Raw genomic sequence first — 21320 nt, 5'->3', positions numbered from 1 at the left:
CTGGGGGGTCTTGCAGGTTTTCCCCCCATTTTGGTGTCCCCCTTCCCTCCCCACCATTCTGGGGTCTCCCAGGTCCCCCCCCACCCCCCATTTCAGGGTCTCGCAGGTACTCCCCCCATTTTGGGGTCTCCCAGGTCCCCCCCACCCCCCATTTCGGGGTCCCCCAGCCTCTCAGCGCTCTGTGGGCCGGTGTCTCTTTATTGTGGGGGTGCCGTGCCCCCCGTCCCGCGCCGGGGGGCTCAGGGGAAGGCGATGGGGGGCTCCGGGGGGGGGTCCCCGCGGCCGGGGGGCTGCCGGGGCCCCCCGTGGTGCCCGTACTGGAACTTGAGGCGCAGCTCGCCCAGGCGGGAGCGGGGCAGGATGTCGGGGATCCACTCGATGGTGAAGGGCGTGGGCTCCTTCTGCGTGGGGGACGTGTGGCCTGGGGGGGCAGGGCTGCTTCGGGACCCCCCCTCTGCCCTGCCCCGGAGCCCCCCAACCCTTTGGAACCCCCCTTTTCCCACCCCTCAAAGCCCCCAACCCTATGAACCCCCTCTTTTCCCACCCCTTGAAGCCCCCGATCCTATTAACCCCCCCTCTGCCCTGCCCTGGAGCCCCCCAACCCTTTGGAACCCCCCTTTTCCCACCCGGAGCCCCCCAATCCCTTGGAACCCCCCTTTTCCCTCCCCTTGAAGCCCCCGACCCTATTACCCCCCCTCTGCCCACCTCTGGAGCCCCCCAACCCTTTGGAACCCCCTCTGCCCTGCCCCAGAGCCCCCCAACCCTTTGGAACCCCCTTTTCCCACCCCTGGAGTCCCCCAACCCTATGAACCCCCTCTTTTCCCATCCCTCGAAGCCCCCAACTCAATTAACCCCCCCTTTTCCCACCCCCTGAAGCCCCTCCCCAACCCAACAGAACCCCTTTCCTCCCTACCTTGAAGCCCCCCCAAACCCTATGGGCCCCCCACTTTTCCATCCCTTGATTTCCCGGGGTTGTGTCCCTCCCAAACCCATGGACCCCCCTTTTCCCATCCCTTGAAGCCCCCCAGCCCTTTGGAACCCTGCCCCTCCCTGGGGCTGTTTTGGGGTCCCACCCTGCCCCTCCTGGGGCTGTTTTGGGGTCCCACCCTGCCCCTCCTGGGGCTGTTTTGGGGTCCCACCCTGCCCCTCCTGGGGGTGTTTTGGGGTCCCACCCTGCCCCTCCCGGGGGCTGTTTTGGGGTCCCACCCTGCCCCTCCTGGGGCTGTTTTGGGGTTCCACCCTGCCCGTTCTGGGGATATTTTGGGGTCATGCTCTGCCCCTCTCGGGGGCTGTTTTGGGGTCCCACCCTGCCCTTCCCAGGGCTGTTTTGGGGTCCCACCCTGCCCTTTCTGGGCGCTGTTTTAGGGTCATGCTGTGCCCCTCTCGGGGACTGTTTTGGGGTTCCACCCTGCCCTTTCTGGGGATATTTTGGGGTCATGCTGTGCCCCTCTCAGGGGCTGTTTTGGGGTCCCACCCTGCCCTTTCTGGGCACTGTTTTAGGGTCATGTTGTGCCACTCTCAGGGGCTGTTTTGGGGTTCCACCCTGCCCTTTCTGGGGGCTGTTTTGGGGTCCCCCCGAGCCGCCCCGAGCCTCACCGACTTTGAGGAAGGTCTGCAGCTCCAGGGGCCGCAGCGGGGGCTGTTTCTCGTGGGGGCCCAGCCCCTCGGGCAGCGGCTCCACCTCCACGCGGGGGCTGCGGAAGGGCTCGTAGGAGCCGTCGCGGTTCTGCACGAAGCTCCGGGTGATCTCCAGCGGCACCTGCGGGGCCGGGGAGCGCTCAGGGCCGGCCCGGCGGGGCTGGGGGGGTCCGGGGGATGGAGCCCGGCCTTACCTCGGGCGTGTCGAAGATCTGCTTCACCTGCAGGACGTTGGTGATGTGCCAGGTGTACTTGGAGAAGGTGCCCAGGGGCAGCGCGTCCCTGCGCACGAAGGCTGCGGGGAGGGGTCGGGGGGGGCTCGGACCCCTTTGATCTTCCCCCCTCTTGGTTTTATCAACCTCTTAATTTTTCCTCTCCTTTCCCCCTTTTTTCCTTCTTTTTTCCTCTCCTTTCCCCCTTTTGGCCTTCTTTTCCCTCCCTTTTTTGCCTCTTTCCCCCCTTTTTCCCTTTATTTTTCCCCTCCTTCCTCCCTTTATTTTCTCCCCTTCCTCCCATTTTCATTTCCCCTTTTCCCTCTGTCCCCCTTTATTATCCCTTTTTCCACCTTTATTTTTTCATCCCTCCCTCTCCCCCTTTTTTCTCCCTCTATTCCCCCCTTTATTTTTCCATCCCTCCCCCCCCCGTATTTTTCCCCTTTTATTTTCCCCTCTTCTTTCCCTGTTTATTTTTCCCCCTTTATTTTTCCCCCCTTTATTTCCCCCCTTCTTTCCCCATTTATTTTTTCCATCCTTCTTCCCCCCTTTATTTTTCCATCCCTTTTCCCCCCTTTATTTTCCCCATTTATTTTCCCCCCTTTATTTTTCCATCCTTCTTCCCCCCTTTATTTTCCCACCCCTCCCTCCCATTTCCCATCTCCCACTCCCCAGCACCCCCAAAAAAAAAAATCCACTCTGTGCCCCTTCTCCTTCCCTGAAACTCAGCTCCCAGCAGGGTTTTCCCTTTTTTATTTTGTGTTTTCCCCTTTTTCCTCACCCGTGGTGGAGTTGGGGAGCCTCTTCTTGCCGCTGCCGCTGGAGATGCGCTGCTGCAGAGCCTCGAAGAAGGACTGGGGGATGTGGAAAACCAGCGGCTCTGGGCGGCCTGGCAGGGGCACAGCGGGCTCAGGGCAGGAGCAAAAGTGTGCCCAGAATGGCACCAAAAGTGTGCCCAAAATGGCACCAAAAGTGTGCCCAAAAAGGGACACAGCATCTCCAAAATGGCACCAAAAGTGTGCCCAAAAAGGGACACAGCATCTCCAAAATGGCACCAAAAGTGTGCCCAAAAAGGGACATGGCATTTCCAAAATGGCACCAAAAATGTGCCCAAAATGGCACCAAAAGTGTGCCCAAAAAGGGACACGGCATCTCCAAAATGGCACCAAAAATGTTCCCAAAAAGGGACACAGCATCTCCAAAATGGCACCAAAAGTGTGCCCAAAATGGCACCAAAAATGTTCCCAAAAAGGGACACGGTATTTCCAAAATGGCAGCAAAAGTGTGCCCAAAATGGCAGCAAAAGTGTGCCCAAAATAGCACCAAAAGTGTGCCCAAAAAGGGACACAGCATCTCCAAAATGGCACCAAAAGTGTGCCCAAAATGGCACCAAAAGTGTGCCCAAAATGGCAGCAAAAGTGTTCCCAAAAAGGGACACAGCATTTCCAAAATGGCACCAAAAGTGTGCCCAAAATGGCAGCAAAAGTGTTCCCAAAAAGGGACACAGCATTTCCAAAGTGGCACCAAAAGTGTGCCCAAAATGGCACCAAAAATGTTCCCAAAAAGGGACACGGCATTTCCAAAATGGCACCAAAAGTGTGCCCAAAATGGTACCAAAAGTGTGCCCAAAATGGCACCAAAAGTGTGCCCAAAAAGGGACACGGCATCTCCAAAATGGCACCAAAAGTCTTCCCAAAAAGGGACACACCATCTCCAGAGTGGCACCAAAAGTGTGCCCAAAATGGCACCAAAAGTGTGCCCAAAAAGGGACACACCATCTCCAAAATGGCACCAAAAGTGTTAACAAATGGCACCAAAAGTGTGCCCAAAATGGCACCAAAAGTGTGCCCAAAATGGCACCAAAAGTGTTCCCAAAAAGGGACACAGCATTTCCAAAATGGCACCAAAAGTTCTTCCAAAACAGCATCAAAAGCATTCCCAAAAAGACACCAAATCATCCCGAAAAAGGGGCACAGCATTCCCAAATGGCAGCAAAGGTGTTCCCATAAAGGATACAGCAAATGGAAGCAAAAGTCTTCCCAAAAAGTCACCAAAAGTGTTTTGCTCCCTGAATGGAACATAAAACTTCCCGAAATTCCCCGTCCTGCGTTCGGACACTCACTCACCCTCAAACTGGTAGTGCATGGTCTGGTGGATGCGCTCGGTGACGCTGCCCAGCCACTCCTGGAAGGACAGGGACACCTGGGACTCGTCCAGCGCCTGGTGACAGCCTGAGGGGACAGGGCAGGGACACGGGAATGTCATTGGGAATGTCACCGTGTCCCAAACCTCACCCCCAGGGCTCTGTGACAGTGCCCAGCCAAGGAAAGGACAGGGAATGTCACCCCACTGCAAACCTGCACGTGGAATCCTGGGTGGGTTTGGGTTGGAAGGGACCTCAAAGCCCATCCAGTCCCACCATGGGACACCTCCCATTGTCCCAGGTGGCTCCAGCCTGGCCTTGGACACTTCCAGGGATCCCAGCTGCTCTGGGAATTCCATCCCAGCCTGTCCCCACCCTCAAGCCAGGACCTCCTTCCCAAAATCCCCACCAAGCCGTGCCCACCCAGAGCAGGCAGTGCTCACCGTGTCTCTTCAGCGAGGAGGAAGAGGAGGAGGAGGAAGGGGAGGAGGAGACGAGCGGCAGCTTCCTCAGGCTGCTCCTCCTGGGGCTGGGGTGAGCCGGGTCTGGAGCCAGGAGGGGCCCCGGCACCTGCGGGGCTGAGGGAGGGATTGTCACCTGCTGTCACCTGCTGTCACTCTGTGCCACCCACTGCCACCTGCTGCCACCTCCCTCCTCTGGGCCTCCACCCCCACACCACCACCAGCGACCACCTCCCAACACCTGGAGCTGTTCCAGGGGTTCCACAGCTGGATCTGACCCCCTGGAGCTGCTCTGGGGGGATTTCAGCCCCCCAGGGACACTCACCTGGCCCCGGGTCCCTTTTCCTCCTCTTGGCCCTGGCAGCAGCCGCCCCCCGAGCCCGCGGCGCTGAGCCGGGGCCCCGCAGCAGTTGTGGGGTCACCGTCCCCTTCAGACCTGGGGACGCAAATTCTGTCCCTAAAAACATCCCAGCCACCAGCCACGGGGGCACTGAGGGGCACGGGGACCCCCAAACCCCAACAAACCCCTCACCGTCCCAGGAGGCTCCTCTGGAAGGGAGGGGGGGTTTATCCTGCTCTCATGGTGGTTTGCAACTTGGGCTGTGTGGGGTTATTGGGGTGCAGAACCTCCTAAATGGGGTGAACCCCAAATATTCCTGCTGTGGGATGTGGGGGAATGAACCCCAAATATTCCTGCTGTGGGAGGGGTTTAGGGAAATGAACCCCAGATGTTCCTGCTGTGGCATTTAGGTGCCCCCAGGCACACCTTTAGGGTGCCCCCAGAGAGGCCCTTAGGGTGCCCCCAGAGAAGCCTTTAAGTTGCCCCCAGACACACCTTTAGGGTGCCCCCAGACAGACCTTTACAGCGCCTCTAGAAAGGCCTTTAGGGTGCCCCCAGACAGGCCTTTAGGGGGTCTTTAGGGTGCCCTCAGAAAGGCCTTTAGGGTGCCCCCAGACAGACCCTTAGGGTGCCCTCAGACAGACCCTTAGGGTGCCCCCAGATAGACCCTTAGGGTGCCCCCAGGCAGGTCTGTAGGGTGCCCCCAGATAGACCCTTAGGGTGCCCCCAGACAGACCCTTAGGGTGCCCCCAGGCAGGTTTGTAGGGCGCCCTCAGAAAAGCCTTAAGGGTGCCCCCAGACAGGTATTTAGGGTGCCCCAGACAGCCCTTTAGGGTACCCCAAACCCCTGCCAGTCTCACCGCTGCCGTCGGAGGCGAGGAACTCGGAGAACTCCTGTGCCAGGCTCTCGTCGCTGGCGAAGGCGCAGATGCAGGCCAGGAAGTGGATGCAGCGCGCGGGGGGCGCCTCTTCCTCCTCCTCCTCCTCCTCCTCCTCCTCCTCCTCCTGCTGCTGTCGGCGCTTGGCACGGCCGTGCCCGGGTGGGCGGCAGGCGCAGGAGAAGCGCCGCTGGCCGAAGCTGGCGTGCAGGTAGCCCAGGCCGTGCCTCTGGCTGGCCTGGCACTTGACCACCAGCACGCTCTTGGTGACCCTCTGCACCAGCGGCCCCGTGGGCTCGGTGGCCAGCGCCCACAGGCTCTGCTTGGCCTCGGCGGGCGCCTGCACGGCGCCCAGCACCGAGCTCTTGAGCGGCAGCGGCGTGGCCTCGGCCTGGCAGCCCAGCGCCAGCTTCAGGTGCTGGCACTGCTTGTCGGCCGCCGCCTTGGCACACGCGGGCGCGTGGCATCGCCCCGAGCTCAGCTGGGTGAGCAGGGTGCCCTCGGGGGTCTGGATGGCCGTCTCGGAGGTGCCCAGCTCCACGAAGCAGCGCGAGTCGCGCTGGCGCACCGAGTAGAGCTGCCCCCGCGCGCCGCCCAGCAGCCGCACGGCGTCGGTGCCCGGCTGCCGCCGCGCGCCCGCCCGGAACACGGCGCCGCACGTCTTGTTCTTGCAGCTCAGCCCCCGCGTGCCGTTGTAGGTGCCGCAGCGAGGGCACCGGCGGATGCCACGCAGCGTGGCCTTGCCCAGGTCCGACAGGAAGGACGGGGCTTTGGGCCTGCCCGGGCACGGATCCATGGAGCTGGGGAGGGATGGGATGGGATGGGATGGGATGGGATGGGATGGGATGGGATGGGATGGGATGGGGGGCATGGGGGTCTGAGCAGCCCAGGGGGCAGCCTGAGGGTGTCTGTGCCACCCTGAGACTCCCTGTGCCACCCTGAGAGTCCCTGTGCCACCCTGAGAACCCCTGTGCCACCCCAGGGGTCAGCCTGAGAGTCCCTGTGCCACCCCAGGGGTCACCCTGAGAGTCCCAGTGCCACCCCAGGGGTCACCCTGAGAGTCCCTGTGCCACCCCGAGAGTTCCTGTGCCACCCCAGGGGTCAGCCTGAGAGTTCCTATGTCACCCTGAGAGTCCCTGTGCCACCCCAGGGGTCAGCCTGAGGGTGTCTGTACCACCCTGAGAGTCCCTGTGCCACCCCAGGGGTCACCCTGAGAGTCCCTGTGCCACCCTGAGAGTCCCTGTGCCACCCTGAGAGTCCCTGTGCCACCCCAGGGGTCAGCCTGAGAGTCCCTGTGCCACCCTGAGAGTCCCTGTGCCACCCCAGGGGTCCCTGTGCCATCCCAGGGGTCACCCTGAGAGTCCCTGTGCCACCCCACGGGTCACCCTGAGAGTCCCTGTGCCACCCTGAGAGTCCCTGTGCCACCCCAGGGGTCAACCTGAGAGTCCTGTGCCACCCTGAGAGTCCCTGTGCCACCCCAGGGGTCACCCTGAGAGTCCCTGTGCCACCCTGAGAGTCCCTGTGCCACCCTGAGAGTCCCTGTGCCACCCCAGGGGTCAACCTGAGAGTCCCTGTGCCACCCTGAGAGTCCCTGTGCCACCCTAGGGATCAGCCTGAGAGTCCCTGTGCCACCCTGAGAGTCCCTGTGCCACCCTAGGGGTCCCTGTGCCACCCCAGGGGTCACCCTGAGAGTCCCTCTGCCACCCCAGGGGTCAGCCTGAGAGTCCCTGTGCCACCCTGAGAGTCCCTGTGCCACCCTGAGAGTCCCTGTGGCATTCCAGGGATCAGCCTGAGAGTCCCTGTGCCACCCCAGGGGTCAGCTTGAGAGTCCCTGTGCCACCCTGAGAGTCCCTGTGCCACCCCTGGGGTCAGCCTGAGAGTCCCTGTGCCACCCCAGGGGTCAGCCTGAGAGTCCCTGTGCCACCCTGTCTGGTCCCTGTGCCACCCCAGCGAGCACCCTTAGAGTCCCAGTGTCACCTTGTGCCACTCTGAGCGCCCAGGACAGCGACTTCAGCCCTGCCACACATCCCCAGTGTCAATGTGACCCTCTGCTCCTCCTGGAGCTGCCACCAAACCCTGCCCAGGACCTTCTGGGGCACCCCAGGAGTGCCACCCGGGCACAGGGACAGTGGGCAGCGGTGGCAGCGCTGTTGGTGTCACATCTCATGGGGACATTTCGGGGGGACAGGAGCTTCAGGACCACCAGGGCCACCACTGACCGTGTCCCCAAGTGCCACCAGCTGGTGTCACCCTCCTGTGCCACCCCTGGGGTCCTCACCAGCCCTTTTTGCCCACCAAGTCCTGTTCTGGTCCCTCTGCTGGTCGCCATGTCCCCCTCACCCCAATCCCGGGGGTCTCTCTCCTCTCCCCAGTCCCGGGGGTCTCTCCCCTCTCCCCTCCCGGCCATCCCCGGGTCTCTCACCGCCGTCTCCCGGGGTTTCCCAGCATCCCTCGCGGCCCGTGACGTCAGCCCCGCCGCCGGGCCCCGTTACCGCCGCCGCCAGCACCGTGAGGGGAGCTCCGCTTCCGCCACCGGCGCGCTCCCATTGGCCCGCTGGCACCACGTGGTGCGCCGCGGGGGATGCTGGGAGTTGTAGTCCAATGCGACGCTAAACCCGCCATGACGCCTGGACTACTACTCCCAGCAGCCCCCGCGGGGAGATTGCCTCAATTTCCCTTTTTTCCCCAAAAAATTTCCTTTTTCTCCCCAAAAATTTCCTTTTTTCCCCCCAAATTCCACTCATTCCCCCAAATCCCAGCAGCTCCACCCCCCAACCACCGGACAAAACACAGCACACAAACAGCTCAGGTTTTTTCATTTTTCCTTTTTTTTTTTTTTTTTGGTTTTAAAAAAAAAAGCTTTTTGTTTTTTTTTCCATTTTTTGCGATTTTTTTTTTTGCGTTTTTTTTTTAAAGGCTGGGCGAGAGGTAGGATAAAAAAGGGCGTTTTTTGGCCTCTGACAGATGAGGTTTGGGAGCTCTTCTCAGCTTCACTCCCTTGTGAAACACACCTGGGTACGGAGGGGATTTTTCACAGTGGATTAAAAATTTTATATTCCAAGAGATATTTCATATCCACAAAAAAAAAAAAAATAATAAAAGAAGGAAGATTTGAGGCATAAATCACATTAAAAGACTCCGTGTCCTACCTTTAAATAAGGAAAAAAGTACAAAAGTGGCTGAGGTTGTGCAAAAATTCTTCAATTTGCTCCTAATATTTTACAGAATCAGTACAGGAAAATGTAAAAATCAGTAAAAAAATTTAAAAAAACCCCAAAAAACCAACCCCAAAGGGATTTGTCACATTTTAGCAACAGGAATTTTGCTGTCCCAGGGTGGGAATCTTGGCTCATGTGGGGAGAGTTGGGCACTTTTGAGTCCCTTTTTTATTTTTATTTTTTAAAATATTTTTTTCCCAGTATAAGGCAAAAAAACCCACCCTGAGATGCACAAAAAAAAGGATGTAAACGAAGGATTTTTCTGGCTAAAAAAATCTCCTTTAAAAAGGAGGGTGTGAGGCTGAAGGCAGCTCCAGGATTCCCACACTTTTGGCTTTTTTTGGGGTGTTTTTTGTTTTTTTTTTTCCCCAGCTTTTTCTGCTTTTTCTGAGGGAAAACCCCTCGAAAAAAAATTTAAAAAATTAAAAAACAAACCAAAACACCCCCCAAGGATGACTTTGTGCAATTCCTGCCTCGATTCTCAGCTGAGGCAGCCAAGTCCCTGCAGTTTTGTTTGTATAAAAACACATTAAAAAAAATAACACCGAAACAAACCCCCGAAACACAGAAAAAACAAAAAAAGAAAAAAAACACTAAAAAGAAAAAAAAAAGAAAAAAAGGAGAAAAAGGGGAAAAAAAAGAAAAAAGAAAAAGAAAAAAGGGAAAAAAGGGAAAAAAAGAAAAACAAAGGAAAAAAAAAACCAAAAATAAAAAAGAAAAAAAAAAGGAGGAAAAAAACCAAAAAAGATTAAAAATGAAAAAAGAGGAAAAAAGGGAAAAATAAACGAAAAAAAGGAGAAATAAAAAAGCAAAAAAATGATAAAAAACCCAAAAAAACATAAAAAAGGCAAAAAAGAGGCAAAAGAAAAGGAGAAAAAATGCGAAAAAATGAAAACTAAAGGGGAAAAAAAGGAAAAAAGATGAACAAAAGGGGGAAAAAAGAAAAATATAGCAAAAAAAGGGAAAAAAAGGAAAAAAGCAAAACAAATGCTAAAAATAAGGTGAAAAAAGGAAAAAAAAGCAAAAAAATAAGGGGAAAAAAGGGAAAGAGAAGGAAAAATAAAGGAAAAAAGCAAAAAAACAGGGGGAAAAAGCAAAAATAAAGGAAAAAAAAAAAGTAAAAAAAAAAAAGGAAAAATAAATAAAAGGAAAAAAACAGAAAAAAAAGCAAAACAAAAGATTAAAAAGCGGTGCTGGCCACGCAGCACCTGGCCGGTTTTTGGGGTGAAACAGGAGGGTTTTGGTGCTGTTCGGACGCTACGGGGGCTCAGGGGGTCTCGAACACCACGTGGCACCTGGGTTATTTTTGGGGTGAAACAGGAGGTTTTGGTGATTCTGGTGCCGTTGGGCTCAGGTGGTCTCGAAGCCCACGCATCTCCTGGCCGGTTTTTGGGGTAAAACAGGAGGTTTTGGTGATTCTGGTGCTGTTGGGCTCAGGTGGTCCCGAAGGCCATGCTGCTCCTGGCTGGATTTTGGGGTGAAACAGGAGGTTTTGGTGATTCTGGTGCCGCTGGGCTGAGGTGGTCTCGAAGGCCACGCAGCTCCTGGCTGGATTTTGGGGTGAAACAGGAGGTTTTGGTGATTCTGGTGCTGTTGGGCTCAGGGGCTCTCGAAGCCCACGCGGAATCCGGGCTGGGTTGGCACCACGGTGCCGTTCTGGCCTGGGCCGTACCCGGGGCCCAGCCACGGCTGGTTCTGCCTGCAGGGAGGGAAAATCCGTCAGAAATCCCAAAAGAGACCTGGGATTTGTGGGGAGAGGGGTTGTGGGGGTTTGAGGGGGGGAGAGAAATGAAATTGCTTCTAAAATGGGAAAAAAATGGGGTAGAAATGGATCTGGAGGCAGCCAAAGACCTGTTGGAATGTCCCCACCCTGCTGTGGATCTGAGGTGCAAAAATTCCTTCCCAAAAGGGATAAAAGGGATAAAAACGGCTCTGGAGTCACCCAAAATCCTGTTGGGACGTCCCCACCCCTGTTGGGACGTCCCCACCCCTGCTGGGATGTCCCCACTCCTGCTGGGATGTCCCCACCCTGCTGTGGATCTGAGGTGCAAAAATTCCTTCCCAAAAGGGATAAAAGGGATAAAAACGGTTCTGGAGTCACCCAAAATCCTGTTGGGATGTCCCCACCCCTGTTGGGATGTCCCCACCTCACTGGGATGTCCCCACCCCGCTGTGGATCTGAGGTGCACCAATCCCTCCCCAAGGGGATGAAATTTGGGGTAAAAGCACCCCAGACTCACCCGAAGCCCTGCTGGCTCCAGGCCTGGCCGTAGACGCCGTAGGCGGGCACCTGCCAGCCGTTGGGCACGTACTGGCCCAGCTGGGCACCGCCGTACCACTGCCCCCACTGCCCGTAGGCCGGCGGGTAGCTCAGCTGGCCCTGGGACACACGGGCAGGAGTCAGGGAATGGGGAATCCATGCATGGAGCCATCATCCATCCATGGATCCATCCATCCATCCATCCATGGAGCCATCATCCATTGATGGATCCATCCATCCATCCATCCATCCATGGAGCCATCATCCATTGATGGATCCATCCATCCATCCATCCATCCATCCATGGAGCCATCAACCATTGATGGATCCATCCATCCATCCATCCATCCATGGAGCCATCATCCATTGATGGATCCATCCATCCATCCATCCATCCATTCATGGAGCCATCAACCATTGATGGATCCATCCATCCATCCATCCATGGAGCCATCATCCATTGATGGATCCATCCATCATCCATCCATGGAGCCATCATCCACTGATGGATCCATCCATCCATCCATCCATGGAGCCATCATCCATTGATGGATCCATCCATCCATCCATCCATCCATCCATCCATCCATCCATGGAGCCATCATCCATTGATGGATCCATCCATCCATCCATCCATCCATCCATCCATCCATCCATGGAGCCATCATCCATTGATGGAATCCATCCATCCATCCATCCATCCATGGATCCATCATCCACTGATGGATCCATCATCCACTGATGGATCCATCCATCCATCCATCCATCCCTCCATGGATCCATCATCCATCCATGGATCCATCCATCATCCATGGATCCATTCATGAAGCCATCATCCATTGATGGATCCATCTCTCATCCATCCATCCATCATCCATCCGTCCATCCATCCATCCATCCATGGATCTATCATCCATCCATGGATCCATCATCCATCATCCATCCATGGAGCCATCCATCATCCATGGAGCCATCCATCATCCATGGATCCATTCATGGAGCCATCAACCATTGATGGATCCATCCATCATCCATCCGTCCATCATCCATCTGTCCATCTATCCCTCCATGGATCCACCTATCATCCATCCCTCCCTCATTCACACTCCCTAATTAACGAGCTGGTTAATTAACGGCTCCCCGGGCTCTGCAGGGACCCTGACCTGCGGCACGGGCCCGGCCATGTCGGCCGTCTCCTTGCCCCAGTAGCACTTGACCACGTGGCCCTCGATGGTGGTGCCGTTGACGGAGACGATGGCGTGGGCGGCGCTCTCATGGGAACTGAACCTGCCAGGGGAAATACTGATTTGGTATTGATTGGAATATTGATTAGGAATATTGATTGGGAATATTTATTGGGGTATTGATTGGGAATATTTATTTGGAATACTTATTGGGGATATTTTTCACCGATTTCTTTATTAAATGGGAAAGATCAGTCAATTTATTCATTCTTTTACAATGTTTCTTGATTTTTATTGATTTTTTTAATAGATTTTATTTTACTGAATGGGAGAGGTTGAAGTCACCATTCATTGGTAAGAAATGAAGGGATCTTGCCATTAATTAGAGAAGGAAATAAATGGATCTTCCCATATGACAAAAATCCCCGTTCCCAGTGATTTTTAGGATTTTTCCCACTTTTTATGGCCATAACCCCCCTCAGAGCAGAGGCACGAAAAACCCTCTGATTTGGGATGGTTTGGTGAATTCTCTGGGGTGATGGAAGACAAAGATCCCTGTCCCAAGTGCTTTTTGGGATTTTCCCCACCTGTTCCAGAGCAGAGGAAGGAAAGACCCTCTCCCCTGGGTCACCCCCCATGCTCCCACCTGACGAAGGAGTAGCCTTTGTCCGGGAACACTCGGATCTCCATGATCTGCCCGAAGGGGGAGAAGGTCTGGCGCATCAGCTGCTCTGGAGCAGGAAGGACAGACAGACAGCAGCGTCAGGCACCCGTGGGGACAGGGGGACAGTGCCAGGGGCTGGGCCCACACGTACCTGTGAGGCCCGAGGTGACCCCCCCGCAGTACACGGTGCAGTTGCTGGGGCTGGACTGAGTGACCACCTCCTCGTAGGACAATTGTTTGGTGTTTGCTGCAAGAGATTGGAGTTTGGGATGTTGCATTTGGTTTTCAAAGGGTGGGACGGGAATTTTGGGGGGAGAATTTTAGTCCTGACTGGTACAGGATTGTTTGGGACGACCTGCAAATATTTACAGGGACATCTCAGAGCACCTTGCAGGGCCTAAAGGGACCCAGGAGAGCTGGAGAGGGACTGGGGACAAGGGGTGGAGAGACAGGACCCAGGGAATGGCTTCAAACTGGGAGACTGGGGTGGGATACTGGGAAGGTGTCCCTGCCCAAGGCAAGGGTGGGGTGGGATGGGCTCTGAGGTCCTTCCCACCCCAAAAACTCTGGGATCCCCCACCCCAGGAGCTGGCAGGGCACAGGGTGGGCACCTACTCTCAAAGGTGCTCTTGGGAGCTGGAGGTTTCCTGGTGGCCCAGTTGGTCCTGATCTGCCGGCCCCCGAGCCACTGGCCCCCCATCTGCTGGATGGCGTTCTCGGCGTCCTGGAGGAGGGAGAGGGAGAGAAAAACCCCTCTGACCCCACTGCTGGCACCCCTTCTTGGGGTCAGGGCCTCAGGGGGACCCCAGTGCCCTCCTGAGTGACCCTGGCAGTGTCCCAAGCCCTTCCTGGGGAAAATGAAAGGATCCCACCCAATTATTGGATGAAGGGATCCTTCCCATTTATTGGAGAAAGAAATAAAGGAATCTTTCCCATCCTCTGAAGGAATTTAATATCTTGGCCATTTTTGGAACATGGAAAGGAAGGGATTTTACCCATTCATTGAAGGTGGAAGTGAAGAGCTATCTCCCATTTATTAAAGAAGGAAATGAAGGGATTTTATCCATTTATTAAGAGGGAAATGATGGGACTTTGCCCATTTTTTGGGATGTAAACCAAGATCTCTCACACAGTTATTATGAGGGAACTGAATGGTTTTTACCCATTTATTAAGAGGGAACTGAGGGGATTTCACCCATTTTTTTGAGGAAGAAAACCAGGATTCGCACCCATTTATTAAGAGGTAAATTAAGGGATTTTACCCATTTATTAAGAGGGAAGTGAGGGGATTTTACCCATTTTTTGGAATGGAAACCAGGATCTCTCACCCATTTGTTGAAGAAGGAGACGAAGCCGTAGCCCTTGGACTTGCCTGTGGCCATGTCCTTGACCACCCGTGCGTCCCTGGAAGCACAAAGGGACCCAGCTCAGCCCCACAGCTCAGCCCCACCTCTCCCCTCTCCCCTCCACCAGGCTCAAAGCATCTCCTTCTTCACACACAGCTTGGCTAAAGGAGCAAAATTAAATTTACAACATGCAAATCAAGAGGTTCTTTAAGAAATGGCTGAGTTTTACAGCTGGCTGATGCTGCCAGGCTGGGAAAGGCACAAGGCAGCTGTTCCACATCACTGCTTGGAACCATTCAAGTTTTAAAATCTTCTTTATTTGCCAACACATTTTACCTGCTCATTGCAAATGTTAAATAGAAAGGAATAGAAAATGAAAATAAAAATGAAAAAATAGGAATTGAAAGGCATACGTCGGCTGTTAACTGAATTCCTTAATTCTCAGGTCAATTTGTTACCCCATTTTGGGCTGTGGGCAGCTGTAAATTTGGAGATTGATATTTCAGATTATTGAAATCACTGAATTATTTTGAACTGAATGGAAATTAAATTAATGATTACATTGAATATTAACTATTAAAGAAAATAAAACACATTTCAAGTCTTAAAACCACGCATCAGGCATCATTACCAAATAGGAGTGACTGGAACTGTGAGGTACAGAAAAAAAAAACCAGAAGGGAAAAAGGAATAAAATTGATAAATAAAACTACAGCGTTTCTCCACTGTGAACTGTAGCCTTTGGTCCGCCATGGAATTCTGTCCACTCTTCAGAAAAGTAAAAAAAAAAAACCCAACAAAACAGTCAGGAAATCATGGAAGTGAAATCAGAGGGGGCAGAGAAACCAGCAGAGCACTGAGAAGCCACAGTGGGCACAAAGTTTGTTAAGGCACGGAGGTTTTAAGCCTAATTAACATTAATTGTGGCACCGACAGAGCCAGATGCCTGAGGAAAATCCCTCTCCAAAGCAGCAGGAATATTTGTTCTCTGTTGGATCCCACAATGAATGCCACAAAAAGCAGGGTTGGCCCCAAAAATCCAGAGTGCCCAGGGAAATGCACAGCCCAGGTGCAGGGTCTGGGTTTTCCACAGACCAGGTGGGATAAAGGATGTGGCTGTGTGAGAAGAATTGTGACACTGCCACAGTGTCACTGACTGAACACAAAGGTGCCTCCACTCAGGAGAGAGATCTTGATCTGCCCCCCAAAAAAAAAAGGACTTACGAGATTCTTCCAAAGGGAGCAAAGGCTGCTTTGATGTCTTCAGTTGTGATCTCAGGGCTGAGGTCTCCAACAAAGACGTGGAAATGATCTTTGGGGAAACAGAGAAAGGATTCAGTGGTTGAAGATGCCTCTGAGCAAAGCAGAGGGAAAAAAACCTCTTCTTAAAAAACCCTTTATTAAAACTCCAGCTGTTACTACACAGGTGACACTTACTGCTGGTGTCTTTCTTCTGGCTGCTGGGGGTGGTGGCCCAGTTCACTTTGACCTCCTGCAAATGGGAATCACACATCAGATTTGGCAAATCCTAAAAAAGCTCAAACATCTCCAGGGCTCAAATCTGACCCTACAGGGGTGCAAGGCTGGGGTTAAAACTTGACTTTTAAGCCATTTTTCTAGGGAGAAGGTTTGTTGGTAAATGAACAGGGGTAGAGCTGCCCTCCTGGAGAAGGGAAGGCTCCAGGGGATGGAGGGACAGGACACAGGGAATGGCTCCCAAATGTCTCAAGGGTGATTGTGAAGAGGATGAGGACAGACTCTGAGCAGTGGTTCCCAGTGACAGGGTAATGGACTGAAACATGGGATGTTCCACCTGAATATGAGGAAAAGAAGGAAAATAATGAGGGAAAATATGAAGGAAAACTTTCCCTTGAGGCCTGGAATGGGCTGTGGTAGCTCCTTCTCAGCAGACATCAAAACCCTGCTGGGATATTCCCCTGTGCACCCTGCTCTGGATGAGCTTTGGCTTGGGATCATCTCCAGAGGGGCCTCCCAACCCAACTGCTCTGGAATTCTGTGATTTTCCTCCCAGCTCCACACCCTCAGCTCCACGTTCTTCCCAATGCTCTGAGATCTCCTACCAACACACTAAACTTCTCCCAGTGCTCTGAACTCCTCCCAACATCCTGAACTTTTCCTCCCAATGCTCTGAACTTCTCCCAATGCTCTGAATTCCTCCCAACATCCTGAACTTCTCCCAACACCCTGAACTTCTCCCAACACTCTAAACTCCTCCCAAGACCATGAATTCCTTCTCGCAACACTCTGAACTTCCCCGTACAACACTGAATTTCTCCTCCCAAAACCCTGACGGCCCTGGCACAGCTGGCTCTGCCCTGGCACAGCTGGCTCTGCCCTGGCACACTCACGGCGGGCACGGCAGCTTACCTTACCCATTATCTTCCTGCCGTTCATGGCAGCCAGCGCTGCGGCCGCGTGCCGGTGCTCGGAGAACTCCACGAAGCAGTAGGGGTCGTTGCCAGCTGTCTGAGACAGGGAGCGAGCCGGGCTTAGGGCACAGCTGGCACTGGGACAAAGCTGGGACTGGGACATAACTGGGACTGGGGACATAAACCTGGGATTAGGGACACAAAGCTGGGACTAGGGGCACAAAGGTGGGACTGGGGACACAAACCCGGGATTGAGGGCACAAAGCTGGGCTCTGGCTGCTCTGCTCAGCCTCTGACTGCCCCATGTGGACAGGTTTTCTGCCCCTACAGGGACTAACAAAGCTTCCAATTCTCCTTTAGAAAGGTAAAAAGACTGAAACTAATTTTCCAAACCTTGTTTGCAATCCCCTCCTGATTTAATGAGCTCACTGTCCCTCTGCACACCCACCCATGTGTAAATTCAGCACCAGGCACGTGCAGAAATGATGGCAAACCCACGGGAGTGTGCCTGCAGGTTTATTGAAGGAGGCTGGGCTGTTCCCAGGGGAATTCCCAGAGGCAGGAGAAGAGCCTGGAGCCTGCAGCTCCCAGGAGGAGCAGGGAAGTGGGAGCGTTCGGGCTCTTACATCCATGATCATCTTGCAGTTCTTGCAGGGGCCGATCTGGCTGAAGAGCTGGAGGATCAGAGCCTCGGTCACGTCCCTGGAGAGGTTCCCCACGTAGCTGAGGGTCAAACACAGGTATGGACACGGATGTTGGACACGCTGGAACGTGGAAAGGGGCTTGGGACCAGGGATGAAGGGATAGGAAAAGGGGGAATGGCTTCCCACTGCCAGAGGGCTGGGTGAGATGGGATAATGGATGGAATCAGGGGGAGGAAGGGCTGGGATGGAACCCCCAGAGGAGCTCCTGGATCCCTGGGAGTGTCCAAGGCCAGGCTGGAGCCACCTGATCTATGGAAAGTGTGGGACCCATGGTGGGACTGGATGGGCTTTGAGGTCCCTCAGACCCAAACCATTCCACGGTTCCGTGTGGAGATCTAGGTGGGATTTTGGGAAGAAATACTGGGTGAGGGGCTGGGATGGAACCTGGGACACTGGGAGATGTCCTCACCACGGAAGGGGTGACACCGGATGGGTTTCATGTCCCTTCCCACACAAACCTTTCCAGTATTCCATGACTCCATGAACTTGACCTTCCAAACTGTTTTCCCAGTACAGAAATTCCAGTTCCCAACTCCCTACACTGTTTTCCCAGTACAGAAATTCCAGTTCCCAAATCCCTACACTGATTTCCCAGTACAAAAATTCCAGTTCCCACATTTCTACACTGATTTCCCAGTACAGAAACTCCAGCACCCAGGTGACCCTGCCAGGAGAGCTCAGTCCTGGCTCTTCCTGCACCTCTCCCACCCCTCTTTCCTGCTAATTGCACCAGAATCCAATTAACCAGTTGGTTGATGACTCTGCAGATGAAGGGCTGTGTTATCCAAGTTCATCTTGAGAAGCCAAACCCAAGTGCTGCCAGCACCTGCACGTGCTTCAGACCACAAAATAATTTAATTTAAGACACGTATCCCACGTGCATCCATGGAAAACACAAACAACAGGACTCTGTCACCTCCAAGGCTGCCTCCTGACTGCTCCTAAGGCAACACAGGGCTCTGCACCCCCTCACTGACACGGGTGAGGTGGAAAAGGCAAAACCAAGGAGTTACTTCCAGGAGTGGCTGCAAGCTGCTCCAGAAAAACAACTGCAACGGGTTAAGGAAGGAAAAACCAAGGTGCAGAGAATTTTGGGGGCCACACAGCTCAGAGAGCCCCAAAATCCACACCCAGGGAGGATTTCTGGTGTAGAAATCCTACTGAAATCTCTGTGTGAGCACGGATTTAACACCCACTAAAGACCACCCTGAGCTGCACTTTCTGTCTGTGGTTGTTCCTCACTGACAGGGGTGAGGTGGAAAAAAAGAAAAACAAAGAGTTACTTCCAGGAACACTTGGGAAGGATAAAACAGGGTGAAGAGAGTTTTGGGAGCCACACAGCTCAGAAAGCTCCAAAATCCACACCCAGGGAGCAGAAATCCTACAGAAACCTCCATGTGAGCATGGATAGAGCATCCACTAACATGAGCTGCACTTTCTGTTCTTGCTAAAGAGCAGGGAATTGTCACCCGACCTGGTGACAATTCCCTGTGTGACCCCAAAAAGTCACAGGGAGGGAGTCAGAGAAATCCCAGCCTGGAAGCTGCTCAGCCCTGAGCTGTGTTTTAAGGCAGGGCTCGGTGATCCTGCAGGTGTTTTGCAGCCTCAGTGCTGCCCTGTCCTTGCCACCAGCTGCACGTGCTCCAGGACAGGGACCTGCATTCCTTGGCACACCTCGAGGCCACCACAGGACCCTTGGGATGGGGGAAAACATCTTCTCAAATAAACACACCAACACTGTGTGTTTGCAAAGGCCAGGAATAGCTCCCAAAATGTGGGAAAACAGCGGGATTGGGGAAGCAGAGAGTGGTCAGTGCCCGGGACAGCTGGGGTGAGGCACGTCAGGGTCTTGCTGACCTGTGGTCATTCAGCCAAGGTGTTTCTCAAGCCCCGGGGAGTGGCAGCAGTCCACAACATTCCCTCACCCTGGAATGATTCCCTCTCTCCCTCCTGCACTGCAGAACAAGGCTTCTACAGGGAGCCTGATTTCCCTGATCCAAACAAAGGAAAGCTACTCCAGGTAACACCTGCCTGGGAGAAGGAGGGAAACACAGCACAAGTGTGCACAGGAGCTGTGTGAAACTGTCAGGTTTTGCAGCACCTTTTGCTGAAATCCAACCTAAACCTGTCCTTACGTGGCTTCCTCATTCACAACAGGTTCAGAGAGTGCTTTGAACACTGGGACAAGCACTGGACTGATGGGCACTGCCTGGTCATTGCCACGGAGCTGCTGACAGGGCAGTGGGGCTCCAGCTGTGTGCCCTGGCAGCCCCCACAGACCTCAGGACAAAAATCCAACTTACAAGGGTCATACAGAATGGCAGGATCCTTACCACAGGATGGTTTGGGGTGGAAGGGACACGGGTCATGCCCGTTCAATGCCCTGCCATGGGCTGGGATGGACTGAGGAGAGGGGCACACACACCTTCCAAGCCCCTTTCCCTCCAGACGTGAGCGTGCAGGGAGGAGGGGACACCTTCCACACTGCCTTCCCTCCAGATGTGACCAGGGATGGACTGGGAAGGGGGGGCACACACCTTGCAGACCCCTTTTCTCTCCAGATGTGACTTGGGACGTAGCGGGGAAGGGACACACGGCTTGCACACAGCCCTGTTCCTCCAGGTGTCAGCTGGAGGCGCAGGGGAACGCCCGGAGCGGAGGGCAGCGGCGGTGCCCAGCACTGGGCACGGGCAAAGGGCAGGAATACCGCGGGAGCCGGCTACCCCTCAGCCCCGGGGCGGCTGCGAGTCCGCGGCGGAGCCCTGAGGGGCCCCATCCGTGAGGCGACCCCCGGGCCGCCCCTCCCCGCGGAGCCGGGAACAATAGGCGGTCTCGCCCCCTCCCCACTCACAGGGTCTTGGGCATTTCATCCTCCATGGCTCCGCCGCCGCCCAGCCCCGGCTCTTCCCGCCCGCCGGGGCGGCCCCGTGAGCCCTGGGCAGGCCGGGCAGCCCGAGCGGCGCCGGCCCCGCCGCCGGACGGTCCCGCGGCGGCTCCTCGCAAGATGGCGGCGGGCGGGCTGAGGGCTGAGGGGACGAGGGGGAGGCGGGAACGCGCGTGCGCGGGGAGAGCGCGGGAACGGCGCGGGAACGCTCCGCGCGTGCGCGGCCCTGAGGGGGGAAGGAGATTGAAAATTGATTTAAAGATTGAAAATGGATTTAAAATTAAAAACGTTCGAAATAAAGGGGTGAGGAATGAAGGGGTTGAAAAGAAGTGGCTTAAAAATTGTGAAGAATGCGTATTTTATGATTGGCTTTTCAATGTTTCAAGGAATATTATGTGTGTGATGTTAGAAAGTTATGCTGTATTGATTCTTTTTAGTAGTGTGTTAAATGTAGTTTTAGGTTACAACATAATGTTAAAATAGAAACTCTGCGATGTAGGATTTGTTACAAGCTCAAGCAGGAAGATCAGATAATCAAGAAACTCTTCACACAGAGATGGCAGCGAAGGGAGCCCATAAGAAGTTACTGCCTACTTATCAGAAAAGACAAACATTCTTCCACCTTCTCTCTGTCTTTTTAAGACAACCAAGATTGAGGAAAAGAAGTTGACACAAATTAGGAGTTAGGGCAATTACAAGACAATAAAAAGCAAAGAATTACGGACGTCCGGATGCTCTCGGACACTAAGTCACGAAAAGCATCACTTGTGAACAGAGGAATAACCTTAAAAGCAATAACCTGTTGCATATTCATATATCTCAGGAATATATAAATTCCTTGCAAATTAGGAACTTTTCTGGTTTATGTCAACTTCTTCTCCTTAATCTTGGTGGTTCCAAAAAGACGGAGAGAGGGTGGAAGAATGTCTTTTCTGTAACATTTTATGGGCCCCCTTTGCTGACATTTCTGTGCAGAGTTTCTTGATTATCTCATCTTC

At 54.1% G+C, this 21320-nt stretch overlaps 2 protein-coding genes across 8 annotated transcripts; both read right to left on the bottom strand.

The window, feature by feature from the left end:
- Positions 1-169: 169 nt before the first annotated feature.
- C22H2orf42 (chromosome 22 C2orf42 homolog) lies at positions 170-8244 on the bottom strand. Of its 3 annotated transcripts, none has more exons than XM_072917671.1 (9): positions 8095-8244; positions 5655-6472; positions 4780-4890; positions 4437-4571; positions 3977-4081; positions 2632-2739; positions 1833-1933; positions 1597-1759; positions 170-401 (listed from the first exon to the last, which is right to left on the bottom strand). In XM_072917671.1, exons 1-9 carry the CDS (start codon positions 8118-8120, stop codon positions 172-174), a joined length of 1797 nt encoding a protein of 598 aa, XP_072773772.1. In that variant the 5' UTR covers positions 8121-8244; the 3' UTR covers positions 170-171. The 3 variants fall into 3 exon arrangements, with proteins under 3 accessions (XP_072773772.1, XP_072773775.1, XP_072773773.1); XM_072917674.1 differs by having other exon boundaries at positions 170-421; positions 1833-1859; XM_072917672.1 differs by having other exon boundaries at positions 181-421.
- A 277-nt stretch (positions 8245-8521) lies between these two features.
- Positions 8522-20488, bottom strand: TIA1 (TIA1 cytotoxic granule associated RNA binding protein). 5 transcript variants are annotated; one of them, XM_032752402.3, is made up of 12 exons: positions 20290-20486; positions 17361-17457; positions 16733-16831; positions 15782-15836; positions 15569-15656; positions 14327-14402; positions 13614-13722; positions 13150-13245; positions 12981-13065; positions 12314-12437; positions 11131-11270; positions 8522-10589 (listed from the first exon to the last, which is right to left on the bottom strand). In XM_032752402.3, the coding sequence occupies exons 1-12, from the start codon at positions 20313-20315 to the stop codon at positions 10490-10492; spliced, it is 1095 nt and encodes a 364-aa protein (XP_032608293.2). In that variant the 5' UTR covers positions 20316-20486; the 3' UTR covers positions 8522-10489. The 5 variants fall into 5 exon arrangements, 4 of the variants coding, with proteins under 4 accessions (XP_032608293.2, XP_032608296.2, XP_032608294.2 ...); XM_032752405.3 differs by lacking the exon at positions 20290-20486 and adding an exon at positions 19976-20240; XM_032752403.3 differs by lacking the exon at positions 20290-20486 and adding an exon at positions 19976-20147 and having other exon boundaries at positions 16733-16827.
- Between the last annotated feature and the right edge of the window lie 832 nt (positions 20489-21320).

The sequence above is a fragment of the Taeniopygia guttata genome, chromosome 22, assembly GCF_048771995.1.
Source record: "Taeniopygia guttata chromosome 22, bTaeGut7.mat, whole genome shotgun sequence".
Taxonomy (NCBI): domain Eukaryota; kingdom Metazoa; phylum Chordata; class Aves; order Passeriformes; family Estrildidae; genus Taeniopygia; species Taeniopygia guttata.
Note: the sequence above shows the minus strand (reverse complement) of the source record. Positions and strands in the feature narration are given on the sequence as shown.

Coding starts and splice junctions, on each gene's coding strand:
- C22H2orf42 (XM_072917671.1), bottom strand. CDS start 8,120: ATGCTGGGAAACCCCGGGAGACGGCG. Junction 4,891..5,654: donor CCTCGCCTCCGACGGCAGCG/GTGAGACTGGCA, acceptor TTGCGTCCCCAG/GTCTGAAGGGGACGGTGACC. Junction 4,082..4,436: donor CTCCTCGCTGAAGAGACACG/GTGAGCACTGCC, acceptor CTGTCCCCTCAG/GCTGTCACCAGGCGCTGGAC.
- TIA1 (XM_032752402.3), bottom strand. CDS start 20,315: ATGGAGGATGAAATGCCCAAGACCCT. Junction 15,657..15,781: donor CCAGAAGAAAGACACCAGCA/GTAAGTGTCACC, acceptor GTTTCCCCAAAG/ATCATTTCCACGTCTTTGTT. Junction 10,590..11,130: donor TGGAGCCAGCAGGGCTTCGG/GTGAGTCTGGGG, acceptor CCCTCCCTGCAG/GCAGAACCAGCCGTGGCTGG.